General features: G+C 41.4%; 2 protein-coding genes across 8 annotated transcripts in view; one reads left to right on the forward strand and one right to left on the reverse strand.

The window, feature by feature from the left end:
- Nucleotides 1-27,402, forward strand: MFSD9 (major facilitator superfamily domain containing 9). Of its 6 annotated transcripts, none has more exons than XR_012039470.1 (7): nt 1-191; nt 4,485-4,572; nt 5,760-5,803; nt 5,927-6,056; nt 9,264-9,473; nt 12,582-13,522; nt 23,835-27,402. XR_012039470.1 is itself a non-coding variant. In XM_072844405.1 (7 exons), exons 1-7 carry the CDS (start codon nt 87-89, stop codon nt 15,651-15,653), a joined length of 1,263 nt encoding a protein of 420 aa, XP_072700506.1. In that variant the 5' UTR covers nt 1-86; the 3' UTR covers nt 15,654-16,313. The 6 variants fall into 6 exon arrangements, 4 of the variants coding, with proteins under 4 accessions (XP_072700506.1, XP_072700503.1, XP_072700504.1 ...); XR_012039469.1 differs by lacking the exon at nt 23,835-27,402 and adding an exon at nt 15,639-16,313; XM_072844405.1 differs by lacking the exon at nt 23,835-27,402 and adding an exon at nt 15,639-16,313 and having other exon boundaries at nt 12,582-13,252.
- SLC9A2 (solute carrier family 9 member A2) overlaps nt 18,157-27,668 on the reverse strand; it is a 97,318-nt gene continuing 87,806 nt past the window's right edge. For both annotated transcript variants that reach the window (XM_072844399.1, XM_072844400.1), the window contains 3 exons: nt 26,600-26,731; nt 25,238-25,328; nt 18,157-23,943 (listed from right to left, as the gene is read on the reverse strand). In XM_072844399.1, coding sequence (XP_072700500.1) covers nt 23,573-23,943; nt 25,238-25,328; nt 26,600-26,731 — 594 coding nt within the window. In that variant the 3' untranslated portion in view covers nt 18,157-23,572. The remainder of the gene's footprint in view (nt 23,944-25,237; nt 25,329-26,599; nt 26,732-27,668) is intronic.

The following is a 27,668-nucleotide window of genomic DNA, read 5'->3' on the forward strand; positions in this document are numbered from 1 at the left end:
GTCCCGGCAGCGGCCGCGGGGAGCCGCGCCCCCAACCCGGCGCCTGGGAGTCGGGGGGTCGCGGCGGCCTGGCCCCGGCGGCCCAGATGCCGAGGCAGGAGTCGGGGGCCGGGGCTGAGGCGCGGGCAGACGGCCCCGGTGCCGTCGGAGCCCGCCGCTTCCTGCTGTGTCTTTACCTGGTGGGCTTCTTGGTGAGTGCTGGGGCTGGGCTGCAGGGCGACGGCGTCTTCCATCTGGAGCCCGGAACCCGATGAGACGTGGGGTTTTTTTGTTTGTTTGTTTGTTTGTTTGTTTTTTCCTGAAGCCCGGGTGGATGTAAACCTCAGCCAGGGCTGAGAACCTGCGATCTACGTGGTGATGCCTTCTTAACCTTTAAGCCGCTTTTTGCCCCCAAATCCCTTTCACCCTGCACCAGGCCACATCATTGCTGTATTGCCCCTCGCGGGCCCGGCCCGCAGCTCCTCTGCCCCCGCTGCCCTTTAAGAGCCCCCTGCACCAGCCTGTCCTGTGACTGAGCCCGGCTCAAGGGTGACCCCAGGCGTTCGGTCCTGTGAACCGTACAGAGCACGCAGGTGGACGGCAGGGCTCCTGGGCAGGTTTGGGGAGCCCTGGCTCTTGTGCTGTCTGTAGGTGTGGTCGGAATACACAGGCCGGTCAGGGTTGATGACCCCGCTCGGGCAGACTTAGGCGCATTTCATTAGGGTTCCTGGTAGGCTAGAATGTTTACAAATGCAAACCACAGTGACTTTCAACAAACTGTTTTTTGGAAAAGGCAGACTTTTTTTTTTTTCATGATTTGGGGGGCGGGGGGCTCTAGTTCAGTAAGAACAGTTACTATGAATTTCCCACCTACAATGGAAAGCTTAAAAAGATGAGTGTGAGATAGGGGAAGTCATCCCTACCTCCCTCCATTTATTATTCATAGAATTTCTGAAAACCTTAATGTAATGGAGTCTGTGGAGCTCCATTCACTGAAATACACAGTCCCTGCCAGAAAGAACTTAAAATATTACTAGGAAGCTTGTGTTGGTAGTTCATGAGCCTATGCAGGAACCCTAGATCCAACTCCTCACTCCTCTCCTTCAAGTCTAGACCCGGTTCTGTTACCCTGGTTGCAAGCTGGTCCAGGTTAGGAGAGAACTGGGACAAGGACCCAGTAGGATTTCTTCTTTGCGGAGACTAAGACTGTATCTTGAGGACAAAAGGGACTGGTCAGGTTAAGTGTCACTGGGCAAAGACTGCCCCCTGAGGCTTTGAATAGTTGCCAAAGGCACTAGGTCCCGGCAAAGAGGAATTGATGTTTTCTGCCCAGATGCAGGTGAAGACTACTGCTCCCCAGTATGTTAGCCTCACTGGAGTTTGGATACTGATCCATGCTCAGCTAGGAGAGAAGCAGGGAGGCAGTCTCCCAATGCAAGGTGTTCATCAGTCTGCAAAGGTTTGATGTTGAGTTATAATTGTTAAGACAATGATGAAAGCATTTTCCAAATCCCTGTAAACAGCACCATGAGCACTCAGGAGGGCAGCACCTCACACAGAATCTCTGCCTGCCGTTAACCTTGCCTACCCTACCCCCAGGCCCAGTGCTTCCAGTTCAGAGCCTGGCATTCCTTAATCTTAGTTCAGTCTCAGGGTGTAGATACACCTCTTCCACCTTCCATTCCAGTCACCCACAATTCAAAACTATTGATTGTGAGTGGTTCTTGAAATTCCAGAAGGGAGCTGACTGCCATCCACCCTCTGGGAGGGTCTGCGACTGGCTATATGCTACTGCTCCCCTCTCTCAGACAGTGCTACTTGTCTGGTTCTGCCAGATAAAAAGAAGGTGGGCCCTCACCTGGAAAGTCCAAATTGGAGTTCAGAGAAACCAACATGACCTAAAATTCAAAATAGTTTGAATGTTTTCAATAAATTCACAGATCATTCACTGTAAGTTGGCCTTCTGATATAGATTTGACTATACAGAGCTTCTCATATGTTGTCTAGGTGCTGTGCACACAGCGAGTCTAATTTAGCAAGCCCGATGTAAAATTTTAATAATTTGTGCAAGACAGTTACTAGGTCTCTAATATGTTCAGGGAAAAATGTAAGATTTCCCAAAAGTTTAAGAGAGTAGGGTTTTTTTTTTAATGGGAAATGTTGTAAGCTTTATTAAAATATGTGCAGCTTTGGATATTCTTGAAGGATCTAATGGCTCTTTGTTAGGAAACATCTAAGGAATATTATGCGTAACTTAGTTATTACTTTAAATATATTTAGAGATGTGAAGACCCCTAAGACTTTTGGGAAAATGGTTTTGGATTAATAAGAGAGGAAGGGAACAAGATTAAAGAAGTCATTTACCAAAGTATTCTGTTTTTAATTCTCATCTGGGCTTCTAGGTTTTAATTTGTTTAAGAAGGAAGATGAAGATGGCCCTCTAGGCCCTTTTTGGTTAACATTGTAAGATGGTGCTAAAATCTATGATTTCAATCCCTTCTTTCCTCCAGACACATGGTAAGATTTGTATTTTATTTCATCAGCTGTAGTCAGGACTCTTACTCATTTTTATGGAGGCAGTTTCTAATCAAGAAATAATTGGGTTCCTATCCTGAAAAAGATCCTAAAACTTTTTAGCGTATTCACCAATTTTCGTTGAGAGATGTCAGTGTTCCATGAAAGATTTAAGGGGTCCTCTCTCACCTGATTTCCTTTTTTCAACAGTTACAAGCACATGACCAGTTGCCACATTCAAAGTGCTTTCAAAGCCAGTGGTTTTGAAGAGGCTGTGGATTCACAGGAAGAGAGGAGTTGCCTTTTATAGTAAAGGGGAAGAGAATTTTAGAACACAACTTCCTGAAAGAAGTAGCACCCGCACCCTTGGAAATAGATAATTTTTTTTTTCAGGCTATAAAGTGTTAAAATAATACTGATCTGCAGTTATTACTTATGAGTCTGTTTTCTTATTACCTTCCATAAATATCAGCCTACTTAATTATTTCTCTCTTATCTTTTATGGAGAATAACCTTTTGAATGTTACATGACAAGTGGTACTGGGAATTTTTTGGAAAAAAAATCTTTTTGGACAATTATGATTCCTTTTCTGAAAGATCCAGAAAATTCAGTAGGTAACTGATGTATTTTGGGTCTTTTAAGTATCATACATCAGCAAGTTGATGAAACAAAGCGGACAGCAAAGCCCAAAAGACATTGGCTTAGACCCAAAAAAAATGTAAAGCCCTTAAAATCAATATAATAAGCTGTTGTTCTAAAATCCTTAAAATCAATATAATAAGCTGTAGTTCTAATAATATAAATTTATGAGCTATTTAAGGACACTTGATAGTAAAAACATGGCCATCAAAGATGTAACCATGGAAAGAGGCCACTGAAAAGTGCATAGAGGTTCGTGTTTCTAAAATTAGGTGAATGTACAGCACCAAGAAAAGGGGCAAGCAGAAGATTAATTGTGGTTCCAAAGAAAAAATATTTTTTGTGCATTTCTTTCTTACTGTTTAACCAGGTTTATTTAAAAAAAAAAAAAAGGAATTCCAGTTGAATATAAAGAAAACTGTGTGTGCACTGTGTTTTCCTTCTTCTAAAGCACTTAATGCAAGTAACCAAGTGAAGTAGGAATAAGAACAAAACTTAAAGGAAAAATTCATTCTTTCTGTGAACTCAGAATACCTAGCAAAAAGGATCAGTACTTATCCCCAGGACTGAAGAAAAAAGAAAATATGTTTGAACTTCTGTTGTGTGTTAGACCTTTCACAGCCATTACATCTCTTAATGTACATCATATTTCTACCAGACAGCTGTTACTATCCCCATTCTTTACAGATGACAGCACTGATGCTTGGTGACATTAAATAGCTTTGCAAGCTCACATGTTTAGTAAGTAATAGAGCTTGAACTTAGAACTGTCTTTCTGACCCCAAATCCCCTGCACTTTCATTGACTTAGTTGCAGAACATTGGCTTTCCCCACTGCCCCATCCTTCTCTCTCCTTCCTGCTTTGCTGAGACTTTCTTTTCAGATAGTACTTGATTAGGCTATAAACCACCTTTTAGTCACGTTCCCTGATTCCAGGATGACATTCATATTATGAAACAAGTGCTGCTTTGCCACGAAATATGCATTATCCCTGCCTCCTTTCCCCCTTCATTACACAGAAACACTTTTTGCTTTTTCTATTTGATTCACTTCTATAGCACGTCCTCCTTGAATATTAAGGATCAGTTAAAGGAAGCTAAGATTGAAATGATTCTAGGTCAGGGTGATCAGGTCTTTATAGGTAGCAACCATTATAAAACAATTGTATTTTGATTCTCTGATAACTTTAAGCTAATGGGTATAGCATACTATAGGATGCAATTATGATTTCTTATTTGCTCAAAATTTAGATACTGGTTTTATTTTTTTAATCAGTCTTGTTAGCATTACTACTTTAGGAACACCTAAGCATCCGTTTCTAATTTGTATTAATCAATGTTTTGTTGTTTAGGATTTGTTTGGTGTCAGCATGGTCGTCCCTTTATTGAGCCTTCATGTCAAGTCTCTTGGAGCAAGTCCAACAGTTGCTGGAATAGTAGGTAAGTGGCTAATATTGCACATTTTTAGAGCACCGAATTTTCAATCTTCTGGACTAAGCACCTAAAAACAAATGAGTCTTATAGCTGAATATTACCCAAAGGTAAACTGAAAGTGGAATAAAAGGAATTTTTAGAATATTTCAAAATGTTACCCTGGAGCGAATGTAATTCACCTTTCCTAGACTACCTGTGTTCAGAGGTTTTGAGGGTTAGCATCATTCCCTTTCCCTCACCACCAATCATATTACAGTTACTTACTGAGCCTCTCCAAGGAGTTGGCTGTGTATGTTAAAGGCTAGGTGCAGACTGCAGCCTGCAGGAACCAGAAACGTAATCCACAGAAATCAAGTCCTGTTGCAAAGGGACTTTGAATGAGCCTTGACAAATTGGTTGCAAGCTTCCTGCACCACCACCAGGGTGTCTTGGATGGATGATAGGGTTTCTCTACCTGTGCAGCATAAAAATTCCATCTGAAAGTCACTATTTACCAAAGAGGACACAGCAGAGCTTAGGATTGTGCTAATTAACAAGAAATTGTTAAGACTAACAACTGATTATTCACAAGCTGGATAAGCAAATGTTTGGGGATAGTTGTATACACCGTATTTGGTAAGTCCTCCATGCCATGATTTGTGTTTCCCATGGCAAGTAGAGTTACACTGGCCCACACAGCAGCATGAAGGTTTTTATGAAGAGCAGAAGGGACATGTGATTTGATGTAGTGGAGGCAAAAATACTCTGTAAAACTTTGTCAGTTCTTTATGAAACTAAAGCATTTCATAAAACTGGAATGTTAGAGGCATAAAAGATAATACAAAAATTTTAAGACTTAGTAGAACTGTTAGAAGATTTGAATTTCTACTCCCCTGAGTCCTCTCTGTTGGGTCTTCTCAATTGAGGGACCACACCCTCATAAAGCGGGAGAGATCCTCTCGGACAGAGTGGGCAGCCCTTGCCTTAAGTCTCTCTTCTGCTTCCTTCAATTTTATTTTGAAGGTCTTTTAATAAAAATTGTATTGCTTTACTCTTCTAACTGAAAAAAAGTTGGGAGGAGGGAATATCATTTTTAAAAATGGTCTGTTTCCCCCTAATGTTTTCCTGTTAATTTCTATACAGTTGTTACCAAGTTAATCCATTTTTGTGGTGGGTCCTGATGATTTTCTTGATGTTACTGATGTTTTTTGTAGGCTCCTCCTATGGCATTTTGCAGCTCTTTTCCAGCACATTGGTGGTAAGTCGTCTCCCATCTGGCAATACGTCTTGGTAACATCTGGGGGGGATTACTCTGATGGAGATGGTGGTGGTTGTTAAAGGTGGTGAGTCGAGGACTTTCTGTGTTCCTTGCTTTCCTCAGGGCTGCTGGAGTGATGTGGTTGGAAGACGATCTTCCTTGCTGGTGTGCATTCTGTTCAGTGCCCTGGGTTATCTGATTCTTGGAGCATCCACCAATGTGTTCCTGTTTGCCCTTGCTAGAATCCCTGTGGGTAAGTTCTTGCCCTTTTCATTCAAAAAAAAATCAATTATATGTAAATGTATAAAGAGAGAGTCTTACTTGTCAGTGCCTTCTTTTTTTCTTTTTTTGAGATTTTATTTATTTTAGAGAGGGATAACAGGTGTGAGCTTGGGGAGGAGCAGAGGGAGAGGGAGATAATTTCCAGCAGACTCCATGCTGAGCACGGAGCCTGACTCAGGGCTTGATCCCAGGACCCTGAGGCCATGACCTGAGCTGAAGCCAGGAGTCAGATGCTTAACCAACTGAGCCACGCAGGCACCTCTGTTGGTGCCTTCTTGATAAGACGTTATATAAAGAGAGAATAATGGCAAGAGCAATTATAACTGGAACACCAGCTGCTGCTGTTGATGGAGCACTTAGTATCAGTCAGGCTCTGCTCACTTGTGTGGAGCTACAGAGCTACATGACAGGGCCCAGGGCCTGGAGCCCTCACTGTCAGTGTGAATCATTATGCTGCTGTGTAGACCTGTCTCCTTCCCATTGATCTCTCTACATTCAATCAGTAAGAATTTGTTAAATGTCTTTGGCCAAAAAAAAAAAAAAAAAAAAGTCTTTGGCCAGCACTATGTTTACTATTCTCTCCCTTGTCAAGTGTACAGTTTTAAAACTGGGCTTCCTGACTTCACATTGAAATTTCCTACTGTAGCTCTCCTACAGTCTTCTGTAACTCTAGCTGTTGCTTGAGGGAAATACTAGGATGACGATGTAGTGACTTATGGGTCAGTTTCTGTTTCCAAACTGATCTTGAATGTTTCTGACATTTTCAAAATAGCTTTTATTTTGTCCATTCTTTGATACAGTGCTTGTGAGTGCTGTCATACTGTGGCGTATAGGCAGTTCCTGTGGAAGCTCTTTATTCTCTCTTTGCCTTTCTTAGCTGTTAGAGCCCTGGAGTTTCAGTGTTTCCTTCTCCCCTTACTCAATAGAACAGTGACAGACTGCTGCCTTGGTAGACAAGTTTGCAACACTGGACCTCTGCCCATATTAAGCTGCTCAGAGATCCCTGGGTGGCACAGCGGTTTGGCGCCTGCCTTTGGCCCAGGGCACGATCCTGGAGACCCGGGATCGAATCCTACATCGGGCTCCCTGCATGGAGCCTGCTTCTCCCTCTGCCTGTGTCTCTGCCTCTCTGTCTCTCTCTGTGTGACTATCATGAATAAATAAATAAAAATCTTTAAAAATAAATAAATAAATAAATAAATAAATAAAGATAAATAAATAAATAAATAAATAAATAAATAAATAAATAAATATTAAGCTGCTCATTTTTACCTAATGTCCCAGAGGAACAAAGCATAAAATAAGTCCTTTTCATCAACATAGAGTTGATGATCAGCTTATTTGGGATTTTTCACACCAATTCTATGACATACATACTTACTCTCAAAGTCTTGAGTTCACCCCTCCAAAATTTGTGCTGTGCCTTTCTTTTGACTCAAAAAATATGCTTTAAAATAAATATGAGCAGTATCCTAACTTGCCCCCCTACCACACAAAATCCAACCAAAGGCTGCTCTATGTGCATCTGAAGTTGAAGTTATTATACATGCTTTGTTTGGGTTGCAATGTATAAATATAATATGGTCCACCATTCAGCAGTAAGGCTGTTCATAATTCTAAAGAAATATATGAGGTTAATAGATCCTGTATACAATAGGTAGAATTTTATAGAGAAGATTAAAATATCTTTATTTAATATGACATGAGCCTGCTTAGAGTAGTGCTGGTTCTATCATATACATCATACTCTTGGCCAACAGGAGAGCTATATATAAAAATTCTTTCTTGCTACAGGAACCTCTACAATGTTTAGTTAGCCCAAGAATATTAGGGAGCCATGGGGAGCTTTGCCAGAGTTGTGCTGTACAATGTCACATGTAGGTTCAGGTCCTTGTATCTTGAAGATGAGCCGGAGGGAGGTTGAAGTACAGGGATTAGACACATAGTTTTCCCCTCCTTTCTCTGTCCCCCAGTCTAACCTCTAAAAGGTAACAGGAAGCTAGTCTGGATTGCTTACAGGATACCTTCACCTTCCTCCTTCCTTGGGTGTGTAAGGTGAGCCCAACATTGGTATCATTTCAGAAATAATCACAGGATTCCTCTCAGGCCTCTTAGGAATCATCTCACATTTAAGGAAGTAGCTCTAGAGAGAGTCTTTCTGCCTAATTCCAAAAGAGCTTTATAAGTTTGCTTCCCAAAGAGGCTGGTTACAGGCAAATGCCTGCTCTAATATTTAGACACAGTTGGGTATAGAACCCAGGATCAGCATGCAGGCAGAGTGACATACAGAGTGGTATTAACTTCACAGAGATCACCGGAAGCCACCGTGTTGCATAACCAGTAGAACACTTTAGGCTGACCCACCAGCAGTGCTGATTGGGTCCCTGCCATGTTTTGATCAACACTGTGGGCAACCTATGCTACCAGAACCCATCAGTCTGTATTCAACATATGGGTGTATGGGTGCAGACGAGTCAAGTACATCAGCAGAAGTATGAGGACTATAAAGCTGTTCCATACACTTAAATCTCTTATCCCACCTTTCAGTTTGTTCAGTTAACCAATTCACAAACCTCTTGCTAGTAGAAAGGCAGTTGATAGTGTATAGATGACCAAGTCATCATATTTTTATACTTTTACTCACTCCCTATCCTTCTTTCCCTGCCCTGGTGCTCTCTAGCAGTTATCACCTTTACATACGTGCACACACATGCGCATGTGCATGCACACTCACAAACTCTGTGAAGCATATGTTTGTGTCCATTTTGCTCTCTGCTCCTTGCATTAACTTCAGGGTCAGGGTTAAGGTTAATGCTGGACATATAGTAAACGTGCAGTGAATGTTTATTCACTGAGCAAATGAAAAAAGAATGATACATCTCTGTGTAGAAGCCACCATGAATTAATTGCACTTGGGTAACAGAAAACTGGAGATACTGGGATGTGCTGGTAGAAGGAGGGAAAGCAGAGGACTCAGGGCGTGGCTACCAGGAATAAGGTGGTCAGCTAGGACTGTGAGGCTAGACCAGGAGTCCAGTCATGGCAGGATGAAACTGCAGACTTTAGAGGTTCAGTGGAGACCAGAACTCTATCAGTGACAGAGATGAAATGCAAGATCACATGCACAACTCTTTTGGTCCAAAAACTGTTACAAAGCATGTTTCTTGTCTCCTTGCAGGTATTTTTAAACATACACTCTCCATTTCAAGGGCTCTGCTTTCTGATCTGGTTTCAGAGAAAGAACGGCCGCTAGTAATCGGACAATTCAATGCAGCGTCTAGTGTGGGCTTCATCTTGGGTCCCATGGTTGGTGGATATCTTACTGAGTTAGATGGTGGATTTTATCTGACAGCCTTCATCTGTTGTTGTGTCTTCCTTCTCAATGCTGGTAAGTTGACATTTCATCATAAGAAGACCGTTTGTTTTATGCACTCCTACTGACCAACCTACCTATTTTACTTTTATCTCCTTACAATTCATGGTTCCTGAAATTGGCAGACTTTTTGGTGGTGTTGTTCCAGGATAGGTAATACACGTTGCTATATTAGTTTCAGGTGTACAATACAGTGGTCCAGCAATTCTGTACATCACACAGTGTTTATCCTGATAACTGTATTCTTCATCCCCTTCACCTTAGAATAGGCAGACTTATTTTTCAAAGTTGGACCACCTCCTCCCCTGCTGCAGACCACCTGCCCATATCTCCCCAACATGCTAAAGCACGTTTGTGTCTCACACGGCATGTGGTGGGCTGGCCCTGCCCCTCTCTCTGCCTCCTGTGTGTTCCAGCCAACTGGCTTCCTAGTCAGCCTTACATGTGCCAGGCTTATTCCCACAGATGGGTACTGCAATTTGCTTTTTCATTTACCTACAACATTCTTCCCACATATCTTTACTGGGTCTTTCTTACCATTCAAGTGTCAAATATTTGCTTCCTTGGAAAGACCTTTCCTGATGATTCTGTTTAAAATTACTGCATTTTCTTCATAGCACTTCTCAAATTTTACTCTCAATTTGTTTTCTTGCTTATATTCTCTCCGCCTCTCTCCTCCCTATCTCTCCACACCTACCATTAGAAAGTAAATGCCATAAGGGTAGAGATTTGCTCACTGTTGTCACTCCTACCCAGAACTGGCCAGGCATAAAGCTGATGTTCAGTAATATCTGATGAATAGAAGGATACATACTGGACTATGAGCACGGCCAGTTGCCTAAAGCAAAAAGGATGAATTTGCCCAGAGACTGGTACCTGGCTGACCCTTAGATAAGCAACTTTATAAACAAGAGGATTGTTTCACGTTACTCGGTTTTCCTTAAATTTAATGAGAGTCTACTCTACTTCATCTTTTTCAGTCTTTGTATTCAAGGCTCCAGGGTGAATGATGGATTCCATGTTGAGCTAGGATATCACACTCAGGAAGCAGAGTTCAGGAGTTCAATGTCAATCCTCATAGGAAAACTTTATGATTTCCTACCAGAAGTTTAACCTGTGACCTCAACCAGGAGGTGAGGTCTAATGGATTAGTGTAAATCTAGATAAAATACTTGAAGCACATGACCAGCTGGTATGGCCAGGTACCTTCCCCCGTGAAGGAATGTGATGAATGTGATAGCTCTCAAAGTCAGAAGTCAGTGTATAAACGAAGACTATGATGATGGAGTTCTGTTCTGGATTCTCCTGCAATGATGCTGCTTAGTATCATGCCCTAACCTAAGCCTGTGAATGGATCTGGGTCAGTCAGGGATAGTTCAGCTGCAAGTGTTCTCAACCACAATAGCTAAAAATAGTAATAGGGATTTCTTGTGCATTCTTAAGAAATGTGGAGGTCAGCAGGCCAAGCTGATGCAGGCAATAGCAGAGGCAGGCCAGCAGACAGGTCTCACGCCGGGGTTTGGCCTTCCAGTGCAATGAACACAGTATATTGCGTTTTTTCCCTTAAATGCCTTCAACTGTTTTCCCCAATCCCTTTTCCACCTTCAGCTTCTTAGATCCTCACTCTGATCATCCACTTTGCTTGGGAAAGGACTTTTATATCTTTTTTGTCCATGATTTCTGTTTTCCTGGTTAAAAACTCAGACTCTGGAGTCTGGCAGACATGGATTCAGATCCTGCTGTACCACTCTTTAGCGTGGGCTTTGGGCGAGTTGCCTCAGTCTATTCATCCATAAAACAGGGCAACAACACTCCCAGGCTTACTAGGATGGGAGTTGGAGATCTTACATGTGAGTTCACCCCACTGCGTTAAGTACGCTGAGTTCTCACTAAACATCAGTTGCTGTCATCACTATCATTTTTATTATTTTAATTATACTCTTCCTCTCAGTCCACCAGCGAGTCCTTTTACATTTTTATTGAGATCCTGTAAAGCGTCCAGAGGCACTTTTAAAGGTGATAAGAGGTAGAAAGTCGAGGCCTGCATTCTCGTGTAGTTAGTTTTCTGTCACAAATTAGTCCCTGGCGAATCGTCTGCCTGTACTGTGGAGAAACAACATACACAGATATGGTTGCTGAAAACAGCATAAAGCAGTCTGAATGGCCCCTGGTCTAAGTTGAATATAAGTGTGGAAGGACTAAAAATCCAGCAGGATGAGTTTGGAAAAGATGTCCTAGAATGGCAAGCTGGAATTCAGTTTGAAGAAATTTGGGGGCATGGATTGGCAGTAGGTCATTCTACTTGGATGGCATGGGATAAATAAAACGACCAAGGCAGGAATGTGCCAGTCCCAAGGGTGGAGATGGGATTATCTGAATAGGAATTGAGCTGCTCTGTAAGGTCATGCATCATGGTCCATGAGAATGGCACCCCCGGAGATTATGAGTTGTGACTTGCAAAAGTACATGGTGGCCCTGACCAGGGGCAGTTCCAAGCAGGTGCTTTCTGAAGGTCAGTAGTGTGCAGCTGCCCCTCTCTTCTCCACAAGGCAAGGGTGGGTGTTCACAGCACCCTGTGCTTCCCCTAACATAGCATTTACCCTATAATCCAATTGCTGTGTTTTACTTGTCCAAATCCCTTTTTCGAGTTAAATTCTTTGAGGTCAGAGATTTTTATAGGTCTTGTCTTATTGGTTAATATAGTCCTATTTAGGAAGCATAAATATTAAGTGTTCGGAATAAAGTACAAGTAGTGAATGGATGGTTTGGTGGATGGATGGGTAGGCAGATGGTGGATCGCAGAGAATTAGAAAGCATGAGAATTTCAATATTAAATGATATAGGAAACCATCATGGGCTCATGAGCAGAGGAAAAAAGTGAACATTTTGTAGGTGTAGAATTTTTTTTTTTTTTTTGAGGCGAATAGCAGAGTTCTATCAAAAATGGAGTAGAAGTGGCTGTGGGAATAGTTAAACAGTGGATTCGAAAACACAGATTAGTAAACGGACTAATACAAAAATACAGAATGGTAATCGCATGCAAATAACTGCTCATCCCCCGCGGGGGCACCGTGGGATTCAGGGCACGCAGCCTGCCTTGACCGGTCCTCTGCCATCTTCCAGGTCTGGTTTGGCTGTTTCCCTGGCGTGAAGCAAAGCTCTCCAGGACGGAGCAAGGCCGGCCGGCCGGTGACAGCCCTGCCCCCTGGGGGAGGACGGACCCTCCCGAGCAGCAGCCAGCCACCCCGCGCCAGAGCACCGCCAGCACCAGGCCTGCCCGGCCGCCCTGGGCGGAGGTCGCGTCCACCCTGCGCGACATGAAGAGCCTGGTATTTTCCGAAATGTGGGACATCTTCGCAGTGCGCCTGCTGATGGCCGTGGCGGTGATGCTCTACTACAGTAACTTCGTGCTGGCCCTGGAGGAGCGCTTCGGGGTGCGGCCGCGGGCGGCGGGCTGCCTCATCAGCTACAGCAGCGCCCTGGGCGCCCTGGGCGGCCTGGCGCTGGGCCCGCTCCTGCGGCTGTACGGGCACGACGGGCGCGCCATCCTGCTGCGCTCGAGCGCGCTCACCTGCCTGCTGCTGCTGCTGCACGCCGCCGCCCGCTCGGCCGCCCTGGCCGCGCTCTGCACCGCGCTGCTGGCCGTCTCCACGGCCGTGGGCAGGACCTGCGTCACCGACCTGCAGCTGGCCGCCGGCGGGGCGCGGGCGGGCGGCACGGTCATCGGCGTGGGGCAGTCGGTGACGGCCGTGGGCCGGATCGTCGCCCCGCTCCTCTCGGGGCTCGCGCAGGAGGTGAGCCCGTGCGGGCCCCCCAGCCTCGGGGCCGCCCTGGCCCTCGTGGCCATTTTCCTGATGTCTCTGAACAGAGCCCGCCACCGTGGCGGCGGGAGGGACAAATTAAAAAGTGAGTAGAATGGAACTGGATGGAGGAAGCCAACTCGGAGGACGTGAGGAAGGGACAGAGGCCAGGACCTATGGTCTCCCAGCGGATGTGCTCGGTTCATAGACACCAAGGTCCAGCCTGCGGGCACATCAGAAGTCAGAGCCTTGTCAAAGGAGAAGGTATTAAACATTATTTAGAAGTCTCTTTGAATGTGGCCAGTGGGGTTAAAGTTTTCCAGGGGGAAATGCTAGCAGCTTCAGGACAGGAAGATGTGCTGGGATAACCCATGATAGGCTCCCCTGCTAAGTAAAAAGGAGGGTAACCCATTAATAAAATGATCTGCTGAGACACGGGTTTCATGTCAAGTTGCATAAGCTAAGAGGGCGGTTTTCTGCTATCAGAATCCTAGAGATTGAATAAGCCACTATATTGAAACGAGCTTGTCACTTTCTCAAGTTATAACAAGGTTCCCCCTGGTGAGCTGGGGGAAAATCAGATGGCCGGCCTCACCCCCAGATACTGATTCTGCGGGCCTAGGGGAAGCCCAGGAACCTGTATTTAATAAGCAACCCTTGCACTTTCTCACGGAGACAGAAAAAGGATCATTCAGAGACGCTGGTTTTGATTAAAGTCAAAGCCAGAGACTTGTTTGTGTTTATGTATAGCTAACTCAGTTTGAACTATTAAAATTATGTGATTGCAGTGTGTTACACCTCCCCAGCTCGTGGCAGTCACGCTCCATAATAGGAGAAACAGGTTCATGGGGCCTCTACCCTGTGTCCACAGCTTTGGAGGCCCCATGCTCTTCCAGGAGCTGAGGTTGTCAGTGTGGCCAGTTCTCCCTGGATATCAGGCCTGAACTGCTTCCAGAAGCCCATGCTCTGTTGGGCTGCATTGATTGGATGGTGGTTGAGCCCAGTGGAAAAGACAGCACAGGAATGCCTTTAGGATGAACATCTCATGCAGTGTAAGAGAGTGAAGTCTCATCAGAGGGACTAATCTACAGTGTCGTATGGTGAAGGTCATTTCTTTCTCTCATTTTCATATCACACCTGAGAATAAAAGAGCGACACTGATCTACAGGGAAATGTTTCGATTTGCCTTTTTCTAGGCCTCAACAGTCATTCCAAAAGTAGCATCCCAGGGTCCAGCTGAGAGGCCCAGAGTGAAGTTTAGCACAAACTCACAAGGAAGCATTTGTAAGGCTCTTGCTACTTAGATGATGTAACCTGTTGATAATTATTTTGAAGCCCCCTCACTTTTCCTCCTGTGAATTATCAGAGTTCACATTCCTTTCATTCTTTTTGATTGGTCCACTAGAAAATCATTCCTATTTTCAACCTAACACATGTATAATTGTAAATGTATTGTATGTAAAGCAGGAAAAAAATCTTTTCTCTAGTTTTAGAAGTTGTGTGTGGGATAAACCCAAGTATTTATGATAAAGAATTAATCGGATGTTTGAAGATTGTCCTTTCTCCTGTCCAGCTACAAGGAAAATATTAACCTTTTATTAAGTGCCATAATTGTGAACTTTTATGCGAGCACCAAGTCCTTTTGAGGAAACCAAAATATAATGTAAAATGGCATGACCCTTAAGGAGCACATTAAATCATCATAGAGGTTAGACTTATAGGACAAGAAGTAATCATGGGTTTATTCAATGAAATAGAATCTCTCTGAAGATTATATCTTTTCTCTGCACTCAGAAGTAGACAGGTTTCTTAGACATTCCTTAATATAGTCATTATTAAATTTTTCAAATCATAGCACTTTATTTTTGAAGTTAAATAAAGCCTATAAATTTATTAGGGCTTTACAGTTAATCAGACACGTGGAAATACTGAAAACCAGGGTTGATTTTAGTATAGAGAGTAGAGAAACATTTTTATTATTCTCCACACTCATGTGGCTTTTTAAAAAAATAAATATTATACAGGCATACCTCGTTTTATTGCACTTCATCTTATTATGCATCACAGATACTGTGTTTTTTACCAGTCAAAGGTTCATAGCAACCCTGTGTCAAGGGGTTTATCGGCACCATTTTTTCCACCAGCATTTGCTCACTTTGTGTCTCTATGTCACATTTTGGTAATTGTCACAGTATTTCAAACTTTTTCATTATATTTGGTATTGTTATATGTGATCAGTGATCTTTGACATTACTATAATTGTTTTGGGGCATCGTGAACCGTACCCAGATAAGATAGTGAATTTAATCTTTAAATGTATGTGTTCCGACTGGCTGGTCACCCGTCTCTTGCCCTCTTCTTGGTCTTCCCATTTCTTCAGACGCTACAATATTGAAGGCAGGCCAGTTAACAACCTATAGTGGCCCCTAAGTGTTCAAGTGAAAGGAAGTGTCAGTCGACGTGGAAAACTTCATTGCCGTCTGATTTTTTAAAATTGCCACAGCCACCCCAACCTTGAACACACACCACCCTGATCAACACTGAGAAAAGACCCTCCACCAGCAAAAAGATTGCCACCTGCTGAAAGGTCAGTTGATGGTTGGCATTTTTTAGCAATAAAGTCTTTTTCATTAGGTATGTACATTGTTTTTTAGACATAATGCTACTGTAAATAGACTCCAGTATAGTATAAACATAATTTTTATGTATGCTGGAAAGCCAAAAAATTTATTTGACTCATGTTATTGCAATATTTACTTTATCGCGGTGGTCTAGAACCAGCCCACAATATCTCTGATGTATGCCTGTAGTTCCCCTTAAAAAGTCTGATGTGTGGATATTTAAAAGTGAGTTCCAGAACCAACATTGTCCACATTCCCTGGAGCTTGTTAAACATGCAGACATTCACACCCCAAATAGACCTGCTGGGAACCATTCTCAGAAGATATCCAGATACTTTTTATGCACAGTAAACTTTGAAAACCACTGGTCTATAGACAGTATTTGTATAATTGATGGAATATTATCTCAGGGAAATTAAATCTGCTCAACTAAAGTTTGTGTTCTGTTTTTGAGTTCTTGGGAAGCTTCTGTAATAATTTCCTAAGTATTTAGGTTGAGCCACATGGAATTGCTATTTTTTAAAAAGATTTTACTTATTTATTCATGAGAGACACAGAGAGAAGCAGAGACATAGGCAGAGGAAGAATTGGGCTCCTCGCAGGGAGCCCGATGTAGGACTTGATCCCCAGACCTGGGATTATGCCCTGAGCCGAAGGCAGACGCTCAACTGCTGAGCCACCCGGGTGCCCTGTGAGGTAGATTTTTAGAACCGACTTTGTTACTACCTCAGTGTTAAGAGAAATGGATTTTTTTTTTTTTTTTTGCCTTTTTTAAAAGGTGTCCCTGGTTCAACTTAATATTATATGGAATCTTATTTTAGGGGCATTGAACTTGACTGAGAAGTTTATGAAGGATATGGCACTCTTTCAGCATTATGCTAGCCACAATTGGTAAGTTCTGTGAATCAGCCTCAGGGTTTGGGGTTCTAGAAGACTTTGGCCTTCTCCACAGAGGGAAGGTATACCTCTGCCCTCATGTCTAGACAGATGAGCAAAAGTCAGAATGCCAGGAAACCTGGGTGGCTCAGCGTGTGAGCATCTGCCTTCCGCTCAGGGTGTGATCCTGGAGTCCCAGGATCAAGTCCTGCATCAGGCTCCCTGCATGGAGCCTGGTTCTCCCTCTGTGTATGTCTCTGCCTCTCTCTGTGTCTCTCTCTCTCTCTCTCTCTCTCTCTGTGTGTGTGTGTCTCACAAATGAATAAATTAAAAAATCTTAAAAAAAAAAAAAATCAGAATGCCTAGCCAGGGCAGTAACGTGCAAGACGCCAAAGCCCAGGCCGGGTGGGTTAAGAGTTATGCCTGCAATAAACAGAAGGGGCTGAAATCAGTGGTTCTGGCTGCATATTAGAGTCACCTGCCCTAGACCTCTAGAACCAGACTCCAAAGTGCCCCAGCGTTGAGAGTCCCTGGGTTGTTAGATCATGAAGGGCCTCATGTGCCATGCTCAGGAGTGAGCTCTTACTCTCACAGGTGAGGGGGAACCACAGAGGAATTCATGGTGGAGAATGTTGGACTTTATGTTAAAGATCCCTCGAGGGCAGTAATCTAAAAGGAATGTGAGGGAGAAGTCATGCACACTAAGGGAATCAGGGCACAAAAATCTGAAAGGCCTGGGCACTATCAGGTTAGCTGGTGATGAGTGTTGAGACATCCTGCCCTATCCTGTGTTAACTGGCCGAGAACAATGTGGGCATTTATGGGAATTTGTGCTCTGCATATTCAAATCATTAAGACACCTTTTCCTGAGGACACTTCTTTAAGAAATTTAGACATCTGTGGGGAGAGAGAAGTCAATCCACTTAGGGGAAATTTCAGGCATTTGGGAACTGATTAGAGAGGATAACTTTTTATTTGGAATGTATTGTAAAAGCCAGCATGGTGATTCTGGTGCCCTATTCTCCCCCGGAAACCTTAGCCGTTAAGGAGTCTCTGAAATAAGGTTACCAGCTCTAGCCAGGATGATGTAGTGTGGCTCTTCTCAGAACAGGGTAATGGACTGAAAAAATCAGTTTTCTGTCCTAAATTTTTATTTTTCCTGAAGAACTTGCTAGTTACATGGTAATAATTTTCTTTAGCAATACAATCCCTTTAAAGTTATAATGAAGTGCTATCATTTATTCTGATTGTAGTTTTTGGGAGCTATTGCTATATCCTGATGTATACGATAGGTCAGAGTCCAGAAGCACTTGAAAATGTTAACCTTCAGTTGTGCTTACAACACATTCTTGTAAGAAGAAGATGCTCTTGGCTTTTCAAACCATATGCTAAAGCCAAATGTTTATATAATCTGAAATTTATTGCACATCTTTGGCAAGCAAATCATTTTAAGATGACATCTCATCAGTAGGATTTATTTTTTATCAAGTACACAAATACCAACTTATTTTAAAACATTATTTTACTTTAGATTTCTCATTTTTCCCAGATCGCCTAGACGCACCACTTTACAGACAGGTGTGCATGAAGATAATATAGACAATTTTTGTTTTCCTGATTCAGTACATTGTAAGAAATAATGCTGATTTTAATTTGGAATTGGATACTCTTAAACAGCTTGTGCTGCTCCTCAAGGGGAAAAGATAATTATAAACATTAAGGAAGGAGGTATTAATTACTACCAGTAATTATATAGCATAAATTACAGCATAAAAGTGGACTATAGGGATCTTGTTAGAATAAAAAATTGTATTTTGATCAGTCTTGATTTAAACTATACTACATCCTGATAAATAAAAATCCTTTTTCAAAAGCATATACTATGGGGGAAAAAAGTAGTTAAAATACCTATTAATAGTTGCAGTTTACAACACTGAATAGGAAATGACCTTTCTTTGGGCTTATCAAAGGATCTCTTCCATTTTGAATCGCTGGAACTCAGGTGCTTCCCCAGACTGAGAATTACTATTTTTTTTTTCTGAAAATTATTTTATTGTGTGATACCTTAGACCCACCTAAACCTATCCTGAGTTTTCCTAATGGAACTAAAACCACATGAACTATCCAGAATGAACTGATATAATAAATGCATTTGCTGCTGACTATGGAGTCTGGCCCCTGTGGGTCTGAGGGCACGTGAATGGGTACATGTCCTGGGCTTGCTTTGGTCTGTGCTGCAGGCTGAAACACAGGCCTAGGCATCACGAAGCCAATTTCTGACAGTGTCAGGCGGTCATGACAGGGTTAAGGGTGAGCATTTTCTCCTGGCCACCTTCAAAGCACCTTCACTGTGCCATCGTTTTGGAATGAACAAAACAATCAAGTATGCCAAGTTGTAGCACATTCAAAATAACCTTCCAGCTAAAGATAAGAACTTAAACTGGCTGCCCAACAGTCAGATACTTATAGTAGCAAATACAGTAAACAGTTTTGAGCAGGTGCCAAAAACTGTGTGTTAGTGAAAACCTAAAAATTTGATGTGTTGGTACAGAACCCTGCATAATGTTTAAAAGCCATTTGGTAAAGACAGTGGATGAAAATAATCTAATTTGTCTTGCTTGAGTTGGCTTGGGAAGGCAGCACTTAATATTCCAGAGCATGCATTATCTTTGAACCCTTTACAATAGTCCGTTTACATGTAGAATATTAATGGACCAGTTATAATCTTCATTAAGTTTCTTTAACACAGTAACAGTGTTAGCCCTGTTTGAAATATTATGTGTATTTGAAGCTAAGGCAACTGAAATTTTTAATACTTTTAAATTCTTACCTTTCACTAATTCCAGCTATATGACCCCAATTTTATCACAAATGAGAATGGTTTTGATATATAAATGTAAAAATTGGAATTGGGGGCTGTCCTGGTTTCTTGTGATGCATTATCCATAATGATTAAATATTTTCATTTATGTTTATTCCATTAAATGTTTCCACTCCATACTGATTTAACACTTAGACTTTTGTACATTTCACAGAAACCAAGAAAAATTCTTTGTCGGTATACATATATAAAATTTCTGTTTGGCAATCCAAACTCTGGACGCAGAGAGCCTCATTTAAATTACAAATTTTGTTACCACATGTACTGATGACATAACAGGACCCAGTGAAATAAAAAAAGAAAAGGGAGAAAAACATTTGCATATTTAATTCAGGGTGTTTTGTTACAGTAGTGAAAATCAGAAAAGTCACCGCCGATGTGTCTGGCATCCTGTCTACTGGCCATCTCATGGAGGGACATTTCCATATCGTACAATACAAGGATAACAGATCCCCATGAAACATCTGTGACATAAAAGCCCTGAAGTAGGTTCTGAGCCATTCAAAATCATCAATATGCTCTGCAGATTGAAAATTTGATAATCCATTTACAGTAGATACATTAACTCTACACATAGAAACACTTCTTCTCTGACCGGACAGGTAAGAGAACTGACCACCATTATCGACTATTTTTAGAGGTAGTAAAATAGAATTTTCTTTGGAAAAAAATTGTAGAAAGTTAGAAGACAAAAGGGATCAAAAAACTATGTACCATTACAACAGTAGAGACGTTCAAAACTAATCATGTGGGTGCTTCGTCTGCACATCTGCAGTGGGTGACCACGTTTAAGGATGTCAAGCCACGTGGAGTGAATGACATTGGAAAAAAATTCTGAAGGGAGGTGTCATTTCTCTTGAACAAAGAGCTGTGGTCACAGCCAGGCATCAGTTACCCAAATGGGCTCTCACTGCCTTACAAGTAGACTGAAGAAAGGGCCTGGTTAAAATGTCGGATATAAAGTAACAGCAAGCTACACATTTTGCTCTAAAAGTTAAGCACACACATACACACACACACACACACGCAAAATCTCAGATCATCAGACAGTTGAGTCATAAGCCTTTCTTGTTCATCTTGACAAAGGGAATCAACATACAATGTTCAGGCTTGGGCAGATAATGCCAATAGCTACTTCAACCAGACAAAGAAATCTTTTTAATCACTCTTCAGAGAAGAAAGTCAAGTGTGAACTTTGAACTAACAAAATATTACAATTCTCACACTTGTTTATAAAATGCCAGGTTTAACATAAACATGACTTGGGTAGTGCAACAAATGGAAAACATACTGAGACATGTAATAAATAACTTCTCTATGTTTTTTACATAAATAAACATTCCCCTTACCCACCACGAAAATTAGTAAAAGCCAAGGGAATTTTGTCCCAGATATCCTGGGGTCTTATCCACAAAACGCACATTTTTTTAAAAGTATCGAGCTTTGGAGTCAATTTCTAGTTGTTTGCTAACTGGCCTGTTCCCAAAATCAGCCCTTAGCATTACAGGTAAAGAAATAAGCCTACACTTTGCACTTGCAGGTAGTTCAAGTCAAAATTGTTAAATACCAAAGACCCATCAAAATTCTATAGTCACCCTGGAACTTTGGTTGGATCAAGTATTGCTTGCATTAGCGAGTCATTTATAAAGGGTCAGGGATGGGTCTCTACCACAGAATATTGAGACTGTTTCAATATTTAAGGAGTTTCATATGCTCTCCTGTAGTGTCTAGAACTTAATAATTTTATGTGAAAAAAAGTATGGAGAAAAAACAAAATGAAGTCACATTTATTTTTCATTGCTTTTGTCATTCAAAAATACAAAAAACGTTAAACTGATAATGACATAAGTGCTTTTTTAAATTTACACCATGTCCACCAGATTCTTTATTGACTTTTAATCAGTGTAAGCTAAATTTGGTATACCTGTTTAACAAGAAATGTAAAAAGATTTTCATATTTTCTCCTTCGGTTCCAGAAAATTAGACTTATTATAATATTCAGTATTCTAGGACACCAGAAAAAAAATCAGGAACTTTATTTTTAAGGTCATTTTACTTTAACCTTTCTTTTCAGATTTCATTAAGTTCTAAAAATTTACTCTTGGCATTCTCAAAAATATACATCTCATCTCTTGATGAATCACATTCCTATAATAAAATTCTAAGTTAAAAATGACTTTAATTTCTTTTCAGCGGATGAAATATATATATTTTTAATATAAATATTTTCAGTTAAAATTAAGATATTTGGCACAGAATCCTAAGCTTACAGTTTTCAAGGGTGTCTATACTGCTTTCCACTTATCAACGTGGAAGAGTTTGGGAAGGAAATTGTACCTTGTATGTTTATCTTTTCCTCTGCCTCACACCCAACAATCTTAGCACTATTCCAAGACTGTAGAAGATAAGAGAAAGGGTAAAAGATTTATTTCTCCACATTGGTGGGGGTAGAGGAGGGAGATAAGAGAAGCACTGCTGGGGATTTCTGAGTCCTGAATCTTCCTGTTTAATTTATTCATGTTTTCCTACTAACAATTTGATGGTCATTTGTATCCTTTGCTGCACCTCTAATGTGCTCTCAGTAGACTATCGTGTGGCCTCATTTATATTTAAACCCAGACATTTAGAGTCTCATTCCAGTCCAGTTTTAAGGAGTTTTTCAGGGGGAAAAAAAAAGGCCAATAAAATCTACAGCTTGAGACAAAAATTCAAATATTACTCTTTAATGATTATATTCCACTTCTTGTCTTTCTGTTGTACTTTTAAAAAGTACTCAGATGAGTAGAATCCATTTTTATATGAAGAACTTGTCACTACTTTATTGAGGGGCGAGAAGTAACAAATTACAGACTAGTGCAAAAAATAAAAAAAAGAACTCCTACATTCTCCAAAGTACTTCCTGAATAAATTTCAAAACCTGAACTCTCACCAGTTTATTAAACATTGGACTATGTTTATCTAAATGGTCTGCTTGGAGCTTCTGACCTGTATTCAAAGTTCTAGAATGTTCTAAGAAAAATTCTAAAGCCGGTAGTCATAGATGGGCATGAAAGGGAATCTCCTGCATCCTCTTCCCAGTATTGCACAATATAAAACCTGCCAACAAAATGTAAGCAGGTGTCTCCCCGCATATACCATGAGGCCCACATGCTGGAACTTCGTCCAAAGCTGCCACCAAGTCTGTCACACATCGTGTCACCCACACAGTCTTTCTCTTTGCACCATTCAAACACAAACAAGAGATGGAATCTATATGTTACCCTCAAACGTACAGTAACAAATAAATTAAATCCAGTAGACTCATTATTTATGGGAATCTGCGCTATGGGAGCCAGGCCTCCTCATCTGCCTAGATGTTCTGACTCCCTCCCCAGCCTGAGTTCACCAAGAATCCCTGCTCCATGCTGCGCTCGTCCTTTACCAAGTGGTCAGCAGCTCAAGATGGGGAAACACCTTGACTCTGAGCAGATGGCCCACCATCCTCCGGGAGCTGCCCTTTACACCTTGGAGAGATGTTGAGTATTTTTAGCGCCCTTCGCTTAAAAACTGATTACAGATATCCATAGGTTTTCATAAATAAAATGTGAGGCATATATGTATATATTAAAATTTTCACCAGCACAGGTGTGTTAAAAACTTCAAGTTCTGTCATTCAAGTTCAATAAAGGCACACAATTTTCTTTCTTTAGGCTTGTGAAGAATACAACTGCTAGCAAAAAGTCATAAAAGGCATTTTATAGGGCTTTTTTTCTTTGATTTTTCCTCTTCTTGGGTTAAGCATCCATCCCATAAATCAATGGTATGACTCTTCTACCCAAAGAAAGGATTTAGATGCATAGAGGGTATGAAATGGATCCCACTGTTGTGTCAGGTTTAAGAGTAACCAACGCCAGGGGTGCTGGGTCAGTCACCCCAGGTCTGCTTTGGCCATTTCCATTAAGGCTTCTCACTTCCAAATCGTGCTTTCCGGTTGCCAGGCTCCGATGCCCTCCGGACCAGCCTGGGTGGCGGCTTGGGTCGGATACCTTCAGTCACGCTGTCTTCCTGCACTGGGCCAAACTGGCCTTTGGAGAGAAGGGGCTGCCGGAGCATGCCTGGGGTCTGGGTGCCCCCCTCTTTGCTGTGGGGAGCTGCGGGGGTACAAGGCTGCCCCTGTCCCAAATCAACGTCTACCTCATTCTTCCATTCCATTTTACAGGACTGCGGGGCTTTCTTTGAGAACTGTTCTGGCAAGAAGCGCCTTGCTCGGGGCTGCAAATTGAGGACGGTGGTCCCGACATCTGTGTCTGAGTCACTGCTATTGCCACCTACCACAGAGCAAAAGAAGGACAACATGGGCATGCGTTTGAGAGAGAAGGGATTGTAAATGACTCGCAATGCATGATTGGGGCCAACACCTGCTGAGAATTGGGCAGCGCAGGGTCAGAGGGCTCACTCTCTCTAGCCCACCAACCTGGGCATAAGACATCCCTTAATGTTGAATGTTCACACACTGAAGAGTTCACTGTGCCAGACAACTGTCCTCAGCACTGTTAAACTCATTAACCTATTTAATCCTCATAGTCACCCATCTGACAGGTGGAGTAACTGAAGTTCAAGAGACAGTATAAGTGGTGGAGCTGGCTATCAAAGTGAGGTGCCCTGGCGGTGGCAGCTGTGTTCCCACTTGCCCCATCAGAACAATCCCAGGAGGGCTCAGCTCTGTGTCTGGCACACAGAAAGCAAACCAGCACTTGGCTGCTATTATAAAAATGCTTGTCTTGATCTGGAATCTCAGAGACAACCTTCTTTATCTCCTTTATATTTTCATAAAAGGGCTGTAGTACCAATATGCACTCTCCAAACAATGGGGAGATACATGATCAGAACTAGCTGGTTATCAGAATTCAAGTCCTAGAGAACTGGGTAGGACAGCTGGTGGGAGCTGAGATTCTTGGGGCAAAAAGAATGTTCTGGTGGACATGTGGTGGAGACAAGGCCCACTGCTCTAAACATTCAGGCCTCCCTTCTCATTTCTCATCTCACCAGTCATCACCACCAGCTGTCATTTGACTTTCCTCTTCTTGGTTAATTAAATAAACAAGCAAAAATAAAGGGGTAGGGGAGGTAATTGTTACATCCCACATTTTAATAACATGGTACCTAACATACTTCCTCTGGGGTTCACAGTAGATGGCTTGGAGTCTACACAAAGATTATCATTAAATAAAGAGATATGAGACTTTATGTCAAAGCCTTAATGATTTCAGGCAGTAAAATTTATGGCTGCCTTTATGAAAATATATGGAAATTGCAAAAATTTAAATACACCTTTGCAAATTTACAACTTGCTGTTTACCTGCTCACTAACCACAGGTGACAGCATTTGCTTTTGCTATATCAAATAGAATCATTATGGAAAATAATGAACTCATTCATAATGTGTACAGCAGCTCCATCCAAAAAGCTTATAATGCTAATAATAAGTCACCATATTATTATTTTAGGCTTGCAAACTATTAAACTCATTGTCCTCAATGAAGAAAAAGAATGGGGAAATTTCTCTACTTTATGAATATTAGGAAATAAACTTACTCATTCTGCTCCAACTGAAATCATTACCTGTATTGGAAATATTCTTTTTCTTTTGTAGCTTTTCTGGAAGCTTTGTATTTTTTGGTAAGGATAAATATCGAGAGGCTGAAGTGGAAGCCTGTGGAAAACATGGAAAATCTTATTTAGACTATGCAGAGGTCATTTACTGTATATCAGAAATTTAAAATTTTACATCAAACCCTGATGTTAAAAATTAAAATTGTACTTCTCTATTATAAAATTACTGTGTGAGGGGCTGTGGGGATGGTGAATAAAGTTCTGAGCAATAATTATTTCACTTAAAACAACTAAATCTCATCTAAAATGTAACCAAAATCAGTATTAAGGAAAATGAAAATAAAGTGGGACCGTTAGAAATAAGAATAATGAAATAATAATGAAAACCATTGAGTCTTCTTAAAGAGAAGCTATGGAAACACCTATTAATAAGAGTATTACTAAAAAAGTAGAACCTATACATATGGAAAGAAAATATATGAAAAATGTAGCATATTTAACTTTTAGTTACTTTAGTAAGTCTTGAAATGATAGAATGAAAAGTGTTACCATAGCTAATTGGCTGACAATTCAATTGTGTCATACTTTAACTTTTAATCAGGGCTGCCACATGTTCACATTTAAAAAAAAAAAAGATAATCTACCTGTTTACATATTACCATTTTAGTCTCTGATGACCAACACAGAATATTACTAAAAATGAGATGCAATCCTAAAACTAATGCAACCTTGTATGTCTGTTATACTCACAAAAATAATACTAAGATGCAATAACTGCTGTGAAGTCAATCAATTGTAATGTCATTTAAAAATGATTTTCCTTATCTTGTTGACAATGCCTTGGACCAAGTGAGAAGGTGAACATTCACACCCCCCAACTGCTGTGATTTTGCAGTTCTAGTACCTGCAGCTTGCCTATCTTCTGGCCACAACCTCTCACCAGAAAGATCCAACGTGACTCATCAGATGAAACATGGTCCAGCCATGCTGTTTAAATTTGTAACTTGACCCTTCCTTGTACCCCCAGTCTCCTCCAAGCACTGTTTTTCTCCACAGCACTCCCTGCCTACTAACATAATAGATAATTTACTCGATTGCTGGGCATCTTCTCCCCACTAGGATATGAATTCTACAAGCAAAGATATCTTGGTCACTTTCATTCACCAACATATACCAAGTGCCTAGAACAGTGCCCGGACACAATAGGTGTTGTAGAAACATCCGGAAAGACTTTACAATTAATTCCATCCCAGAATTCCTATGAATCAACCCTCAGTGGCCATCCGGTCACAAGAGCCTCTGGAATGGCTGCTGACTCTACTCCTGGAAGCCTTCCTCACCGCAGACAAATGGTTAACAAACGCCAGTTACCCTGCGCTCGTGGTTCAAGCTGCTGTCTTTCCTGATGCTTTCTCGCAAACTGTGCCTTCGTCGGATCAGAATCTCTTTAGCTTGTCGCTCACTTGTGTCGGTCGTCAGATTGTGTCTGTTGTAGGACAAAGTCTGAAATGAAAACACAAGAGACATCTTACAAGAAAAACTGATTGCTACCCCAGAGATTCCCAAACTTTACTGTGCTGCTTTGGCTCTCTGTACCTCAGCGAGGCACTTAACAACCAACATGCAGAGCAGAAAAATAAATTTTAAAAAAGTATAAAAATTAATGTGTATGGGAGATGGAAAAAAAAAAGGTTAACATTTGTTCAAAATTTGAAAGCATTTGTCTTCTAATAGAAGTTTGCCAGTTATCTTTCATTGAGAAGTGCGATCTTCATAAATCAGAATATGATGGAATTCCTCATCATTCATACTTTGTCTACCTTGAAGTAGTCTGTACGTATTTAGCCATCATTAGCAGCTGGGGAAGACATACAATTCATCTTTACACATTCTTTACTGAATAGGAATTACCGGTACAAAAACAAACCACTTTGAGCCACTTGGTGGTGCCATGTCCTTTCGATTAAGAACACTTCTTTTCAACTGGGTTGTCAAATTGAAAAAGCTGTTGCTAGAATCCGCATGAACTATGTGCTAGTATTTGAGACAGTAAAATTTCTAAACCAGGCCTCTGAGTGACATACATTTTTAGTTTTATAAGTTTCTTAAAATGAATTGCAATTAGTAATTCAGTTCATTTTCTGATAGAATAAATATATATTTCTTGGGAATATTCCTGTGTCCTGAACTATATTAAGTCTCAAAGAAATATGAGAAAATGTTAGAGAAGAGGGCTCAAGCCTGCCTCGAGAAATCTGCTAGCTAGATGGACCTCAAAGGCTAACGAAATAATACAAATCATGAAGTGCTAAAACTGTGTGGTATGGTGTGAACTCCGAGTGCTATCCCATTTAAAGACAGGGCTGGGGATAATATGGAAGTTGTTAAGGAAACCTTAAAAATTGGAGGATGTGGAACAGCTAACAGGAACCAGTGGGAC

The sequence above is a fragment of the Canis lupus genome, chromosome 11 (assembly GCF_048164855.1).
Source record: "Canis lupus baileyi chromosome 11, mCanLup2.hap1, whole genome shotgun sequence".
In the NCBI taxonomy this organism is placed as follows: domain Eukaryota; kingdom Metazoa; phylum Chordata; class Mammalia; order Carnivora; family Canidae; genus Canis; species Canis lupus.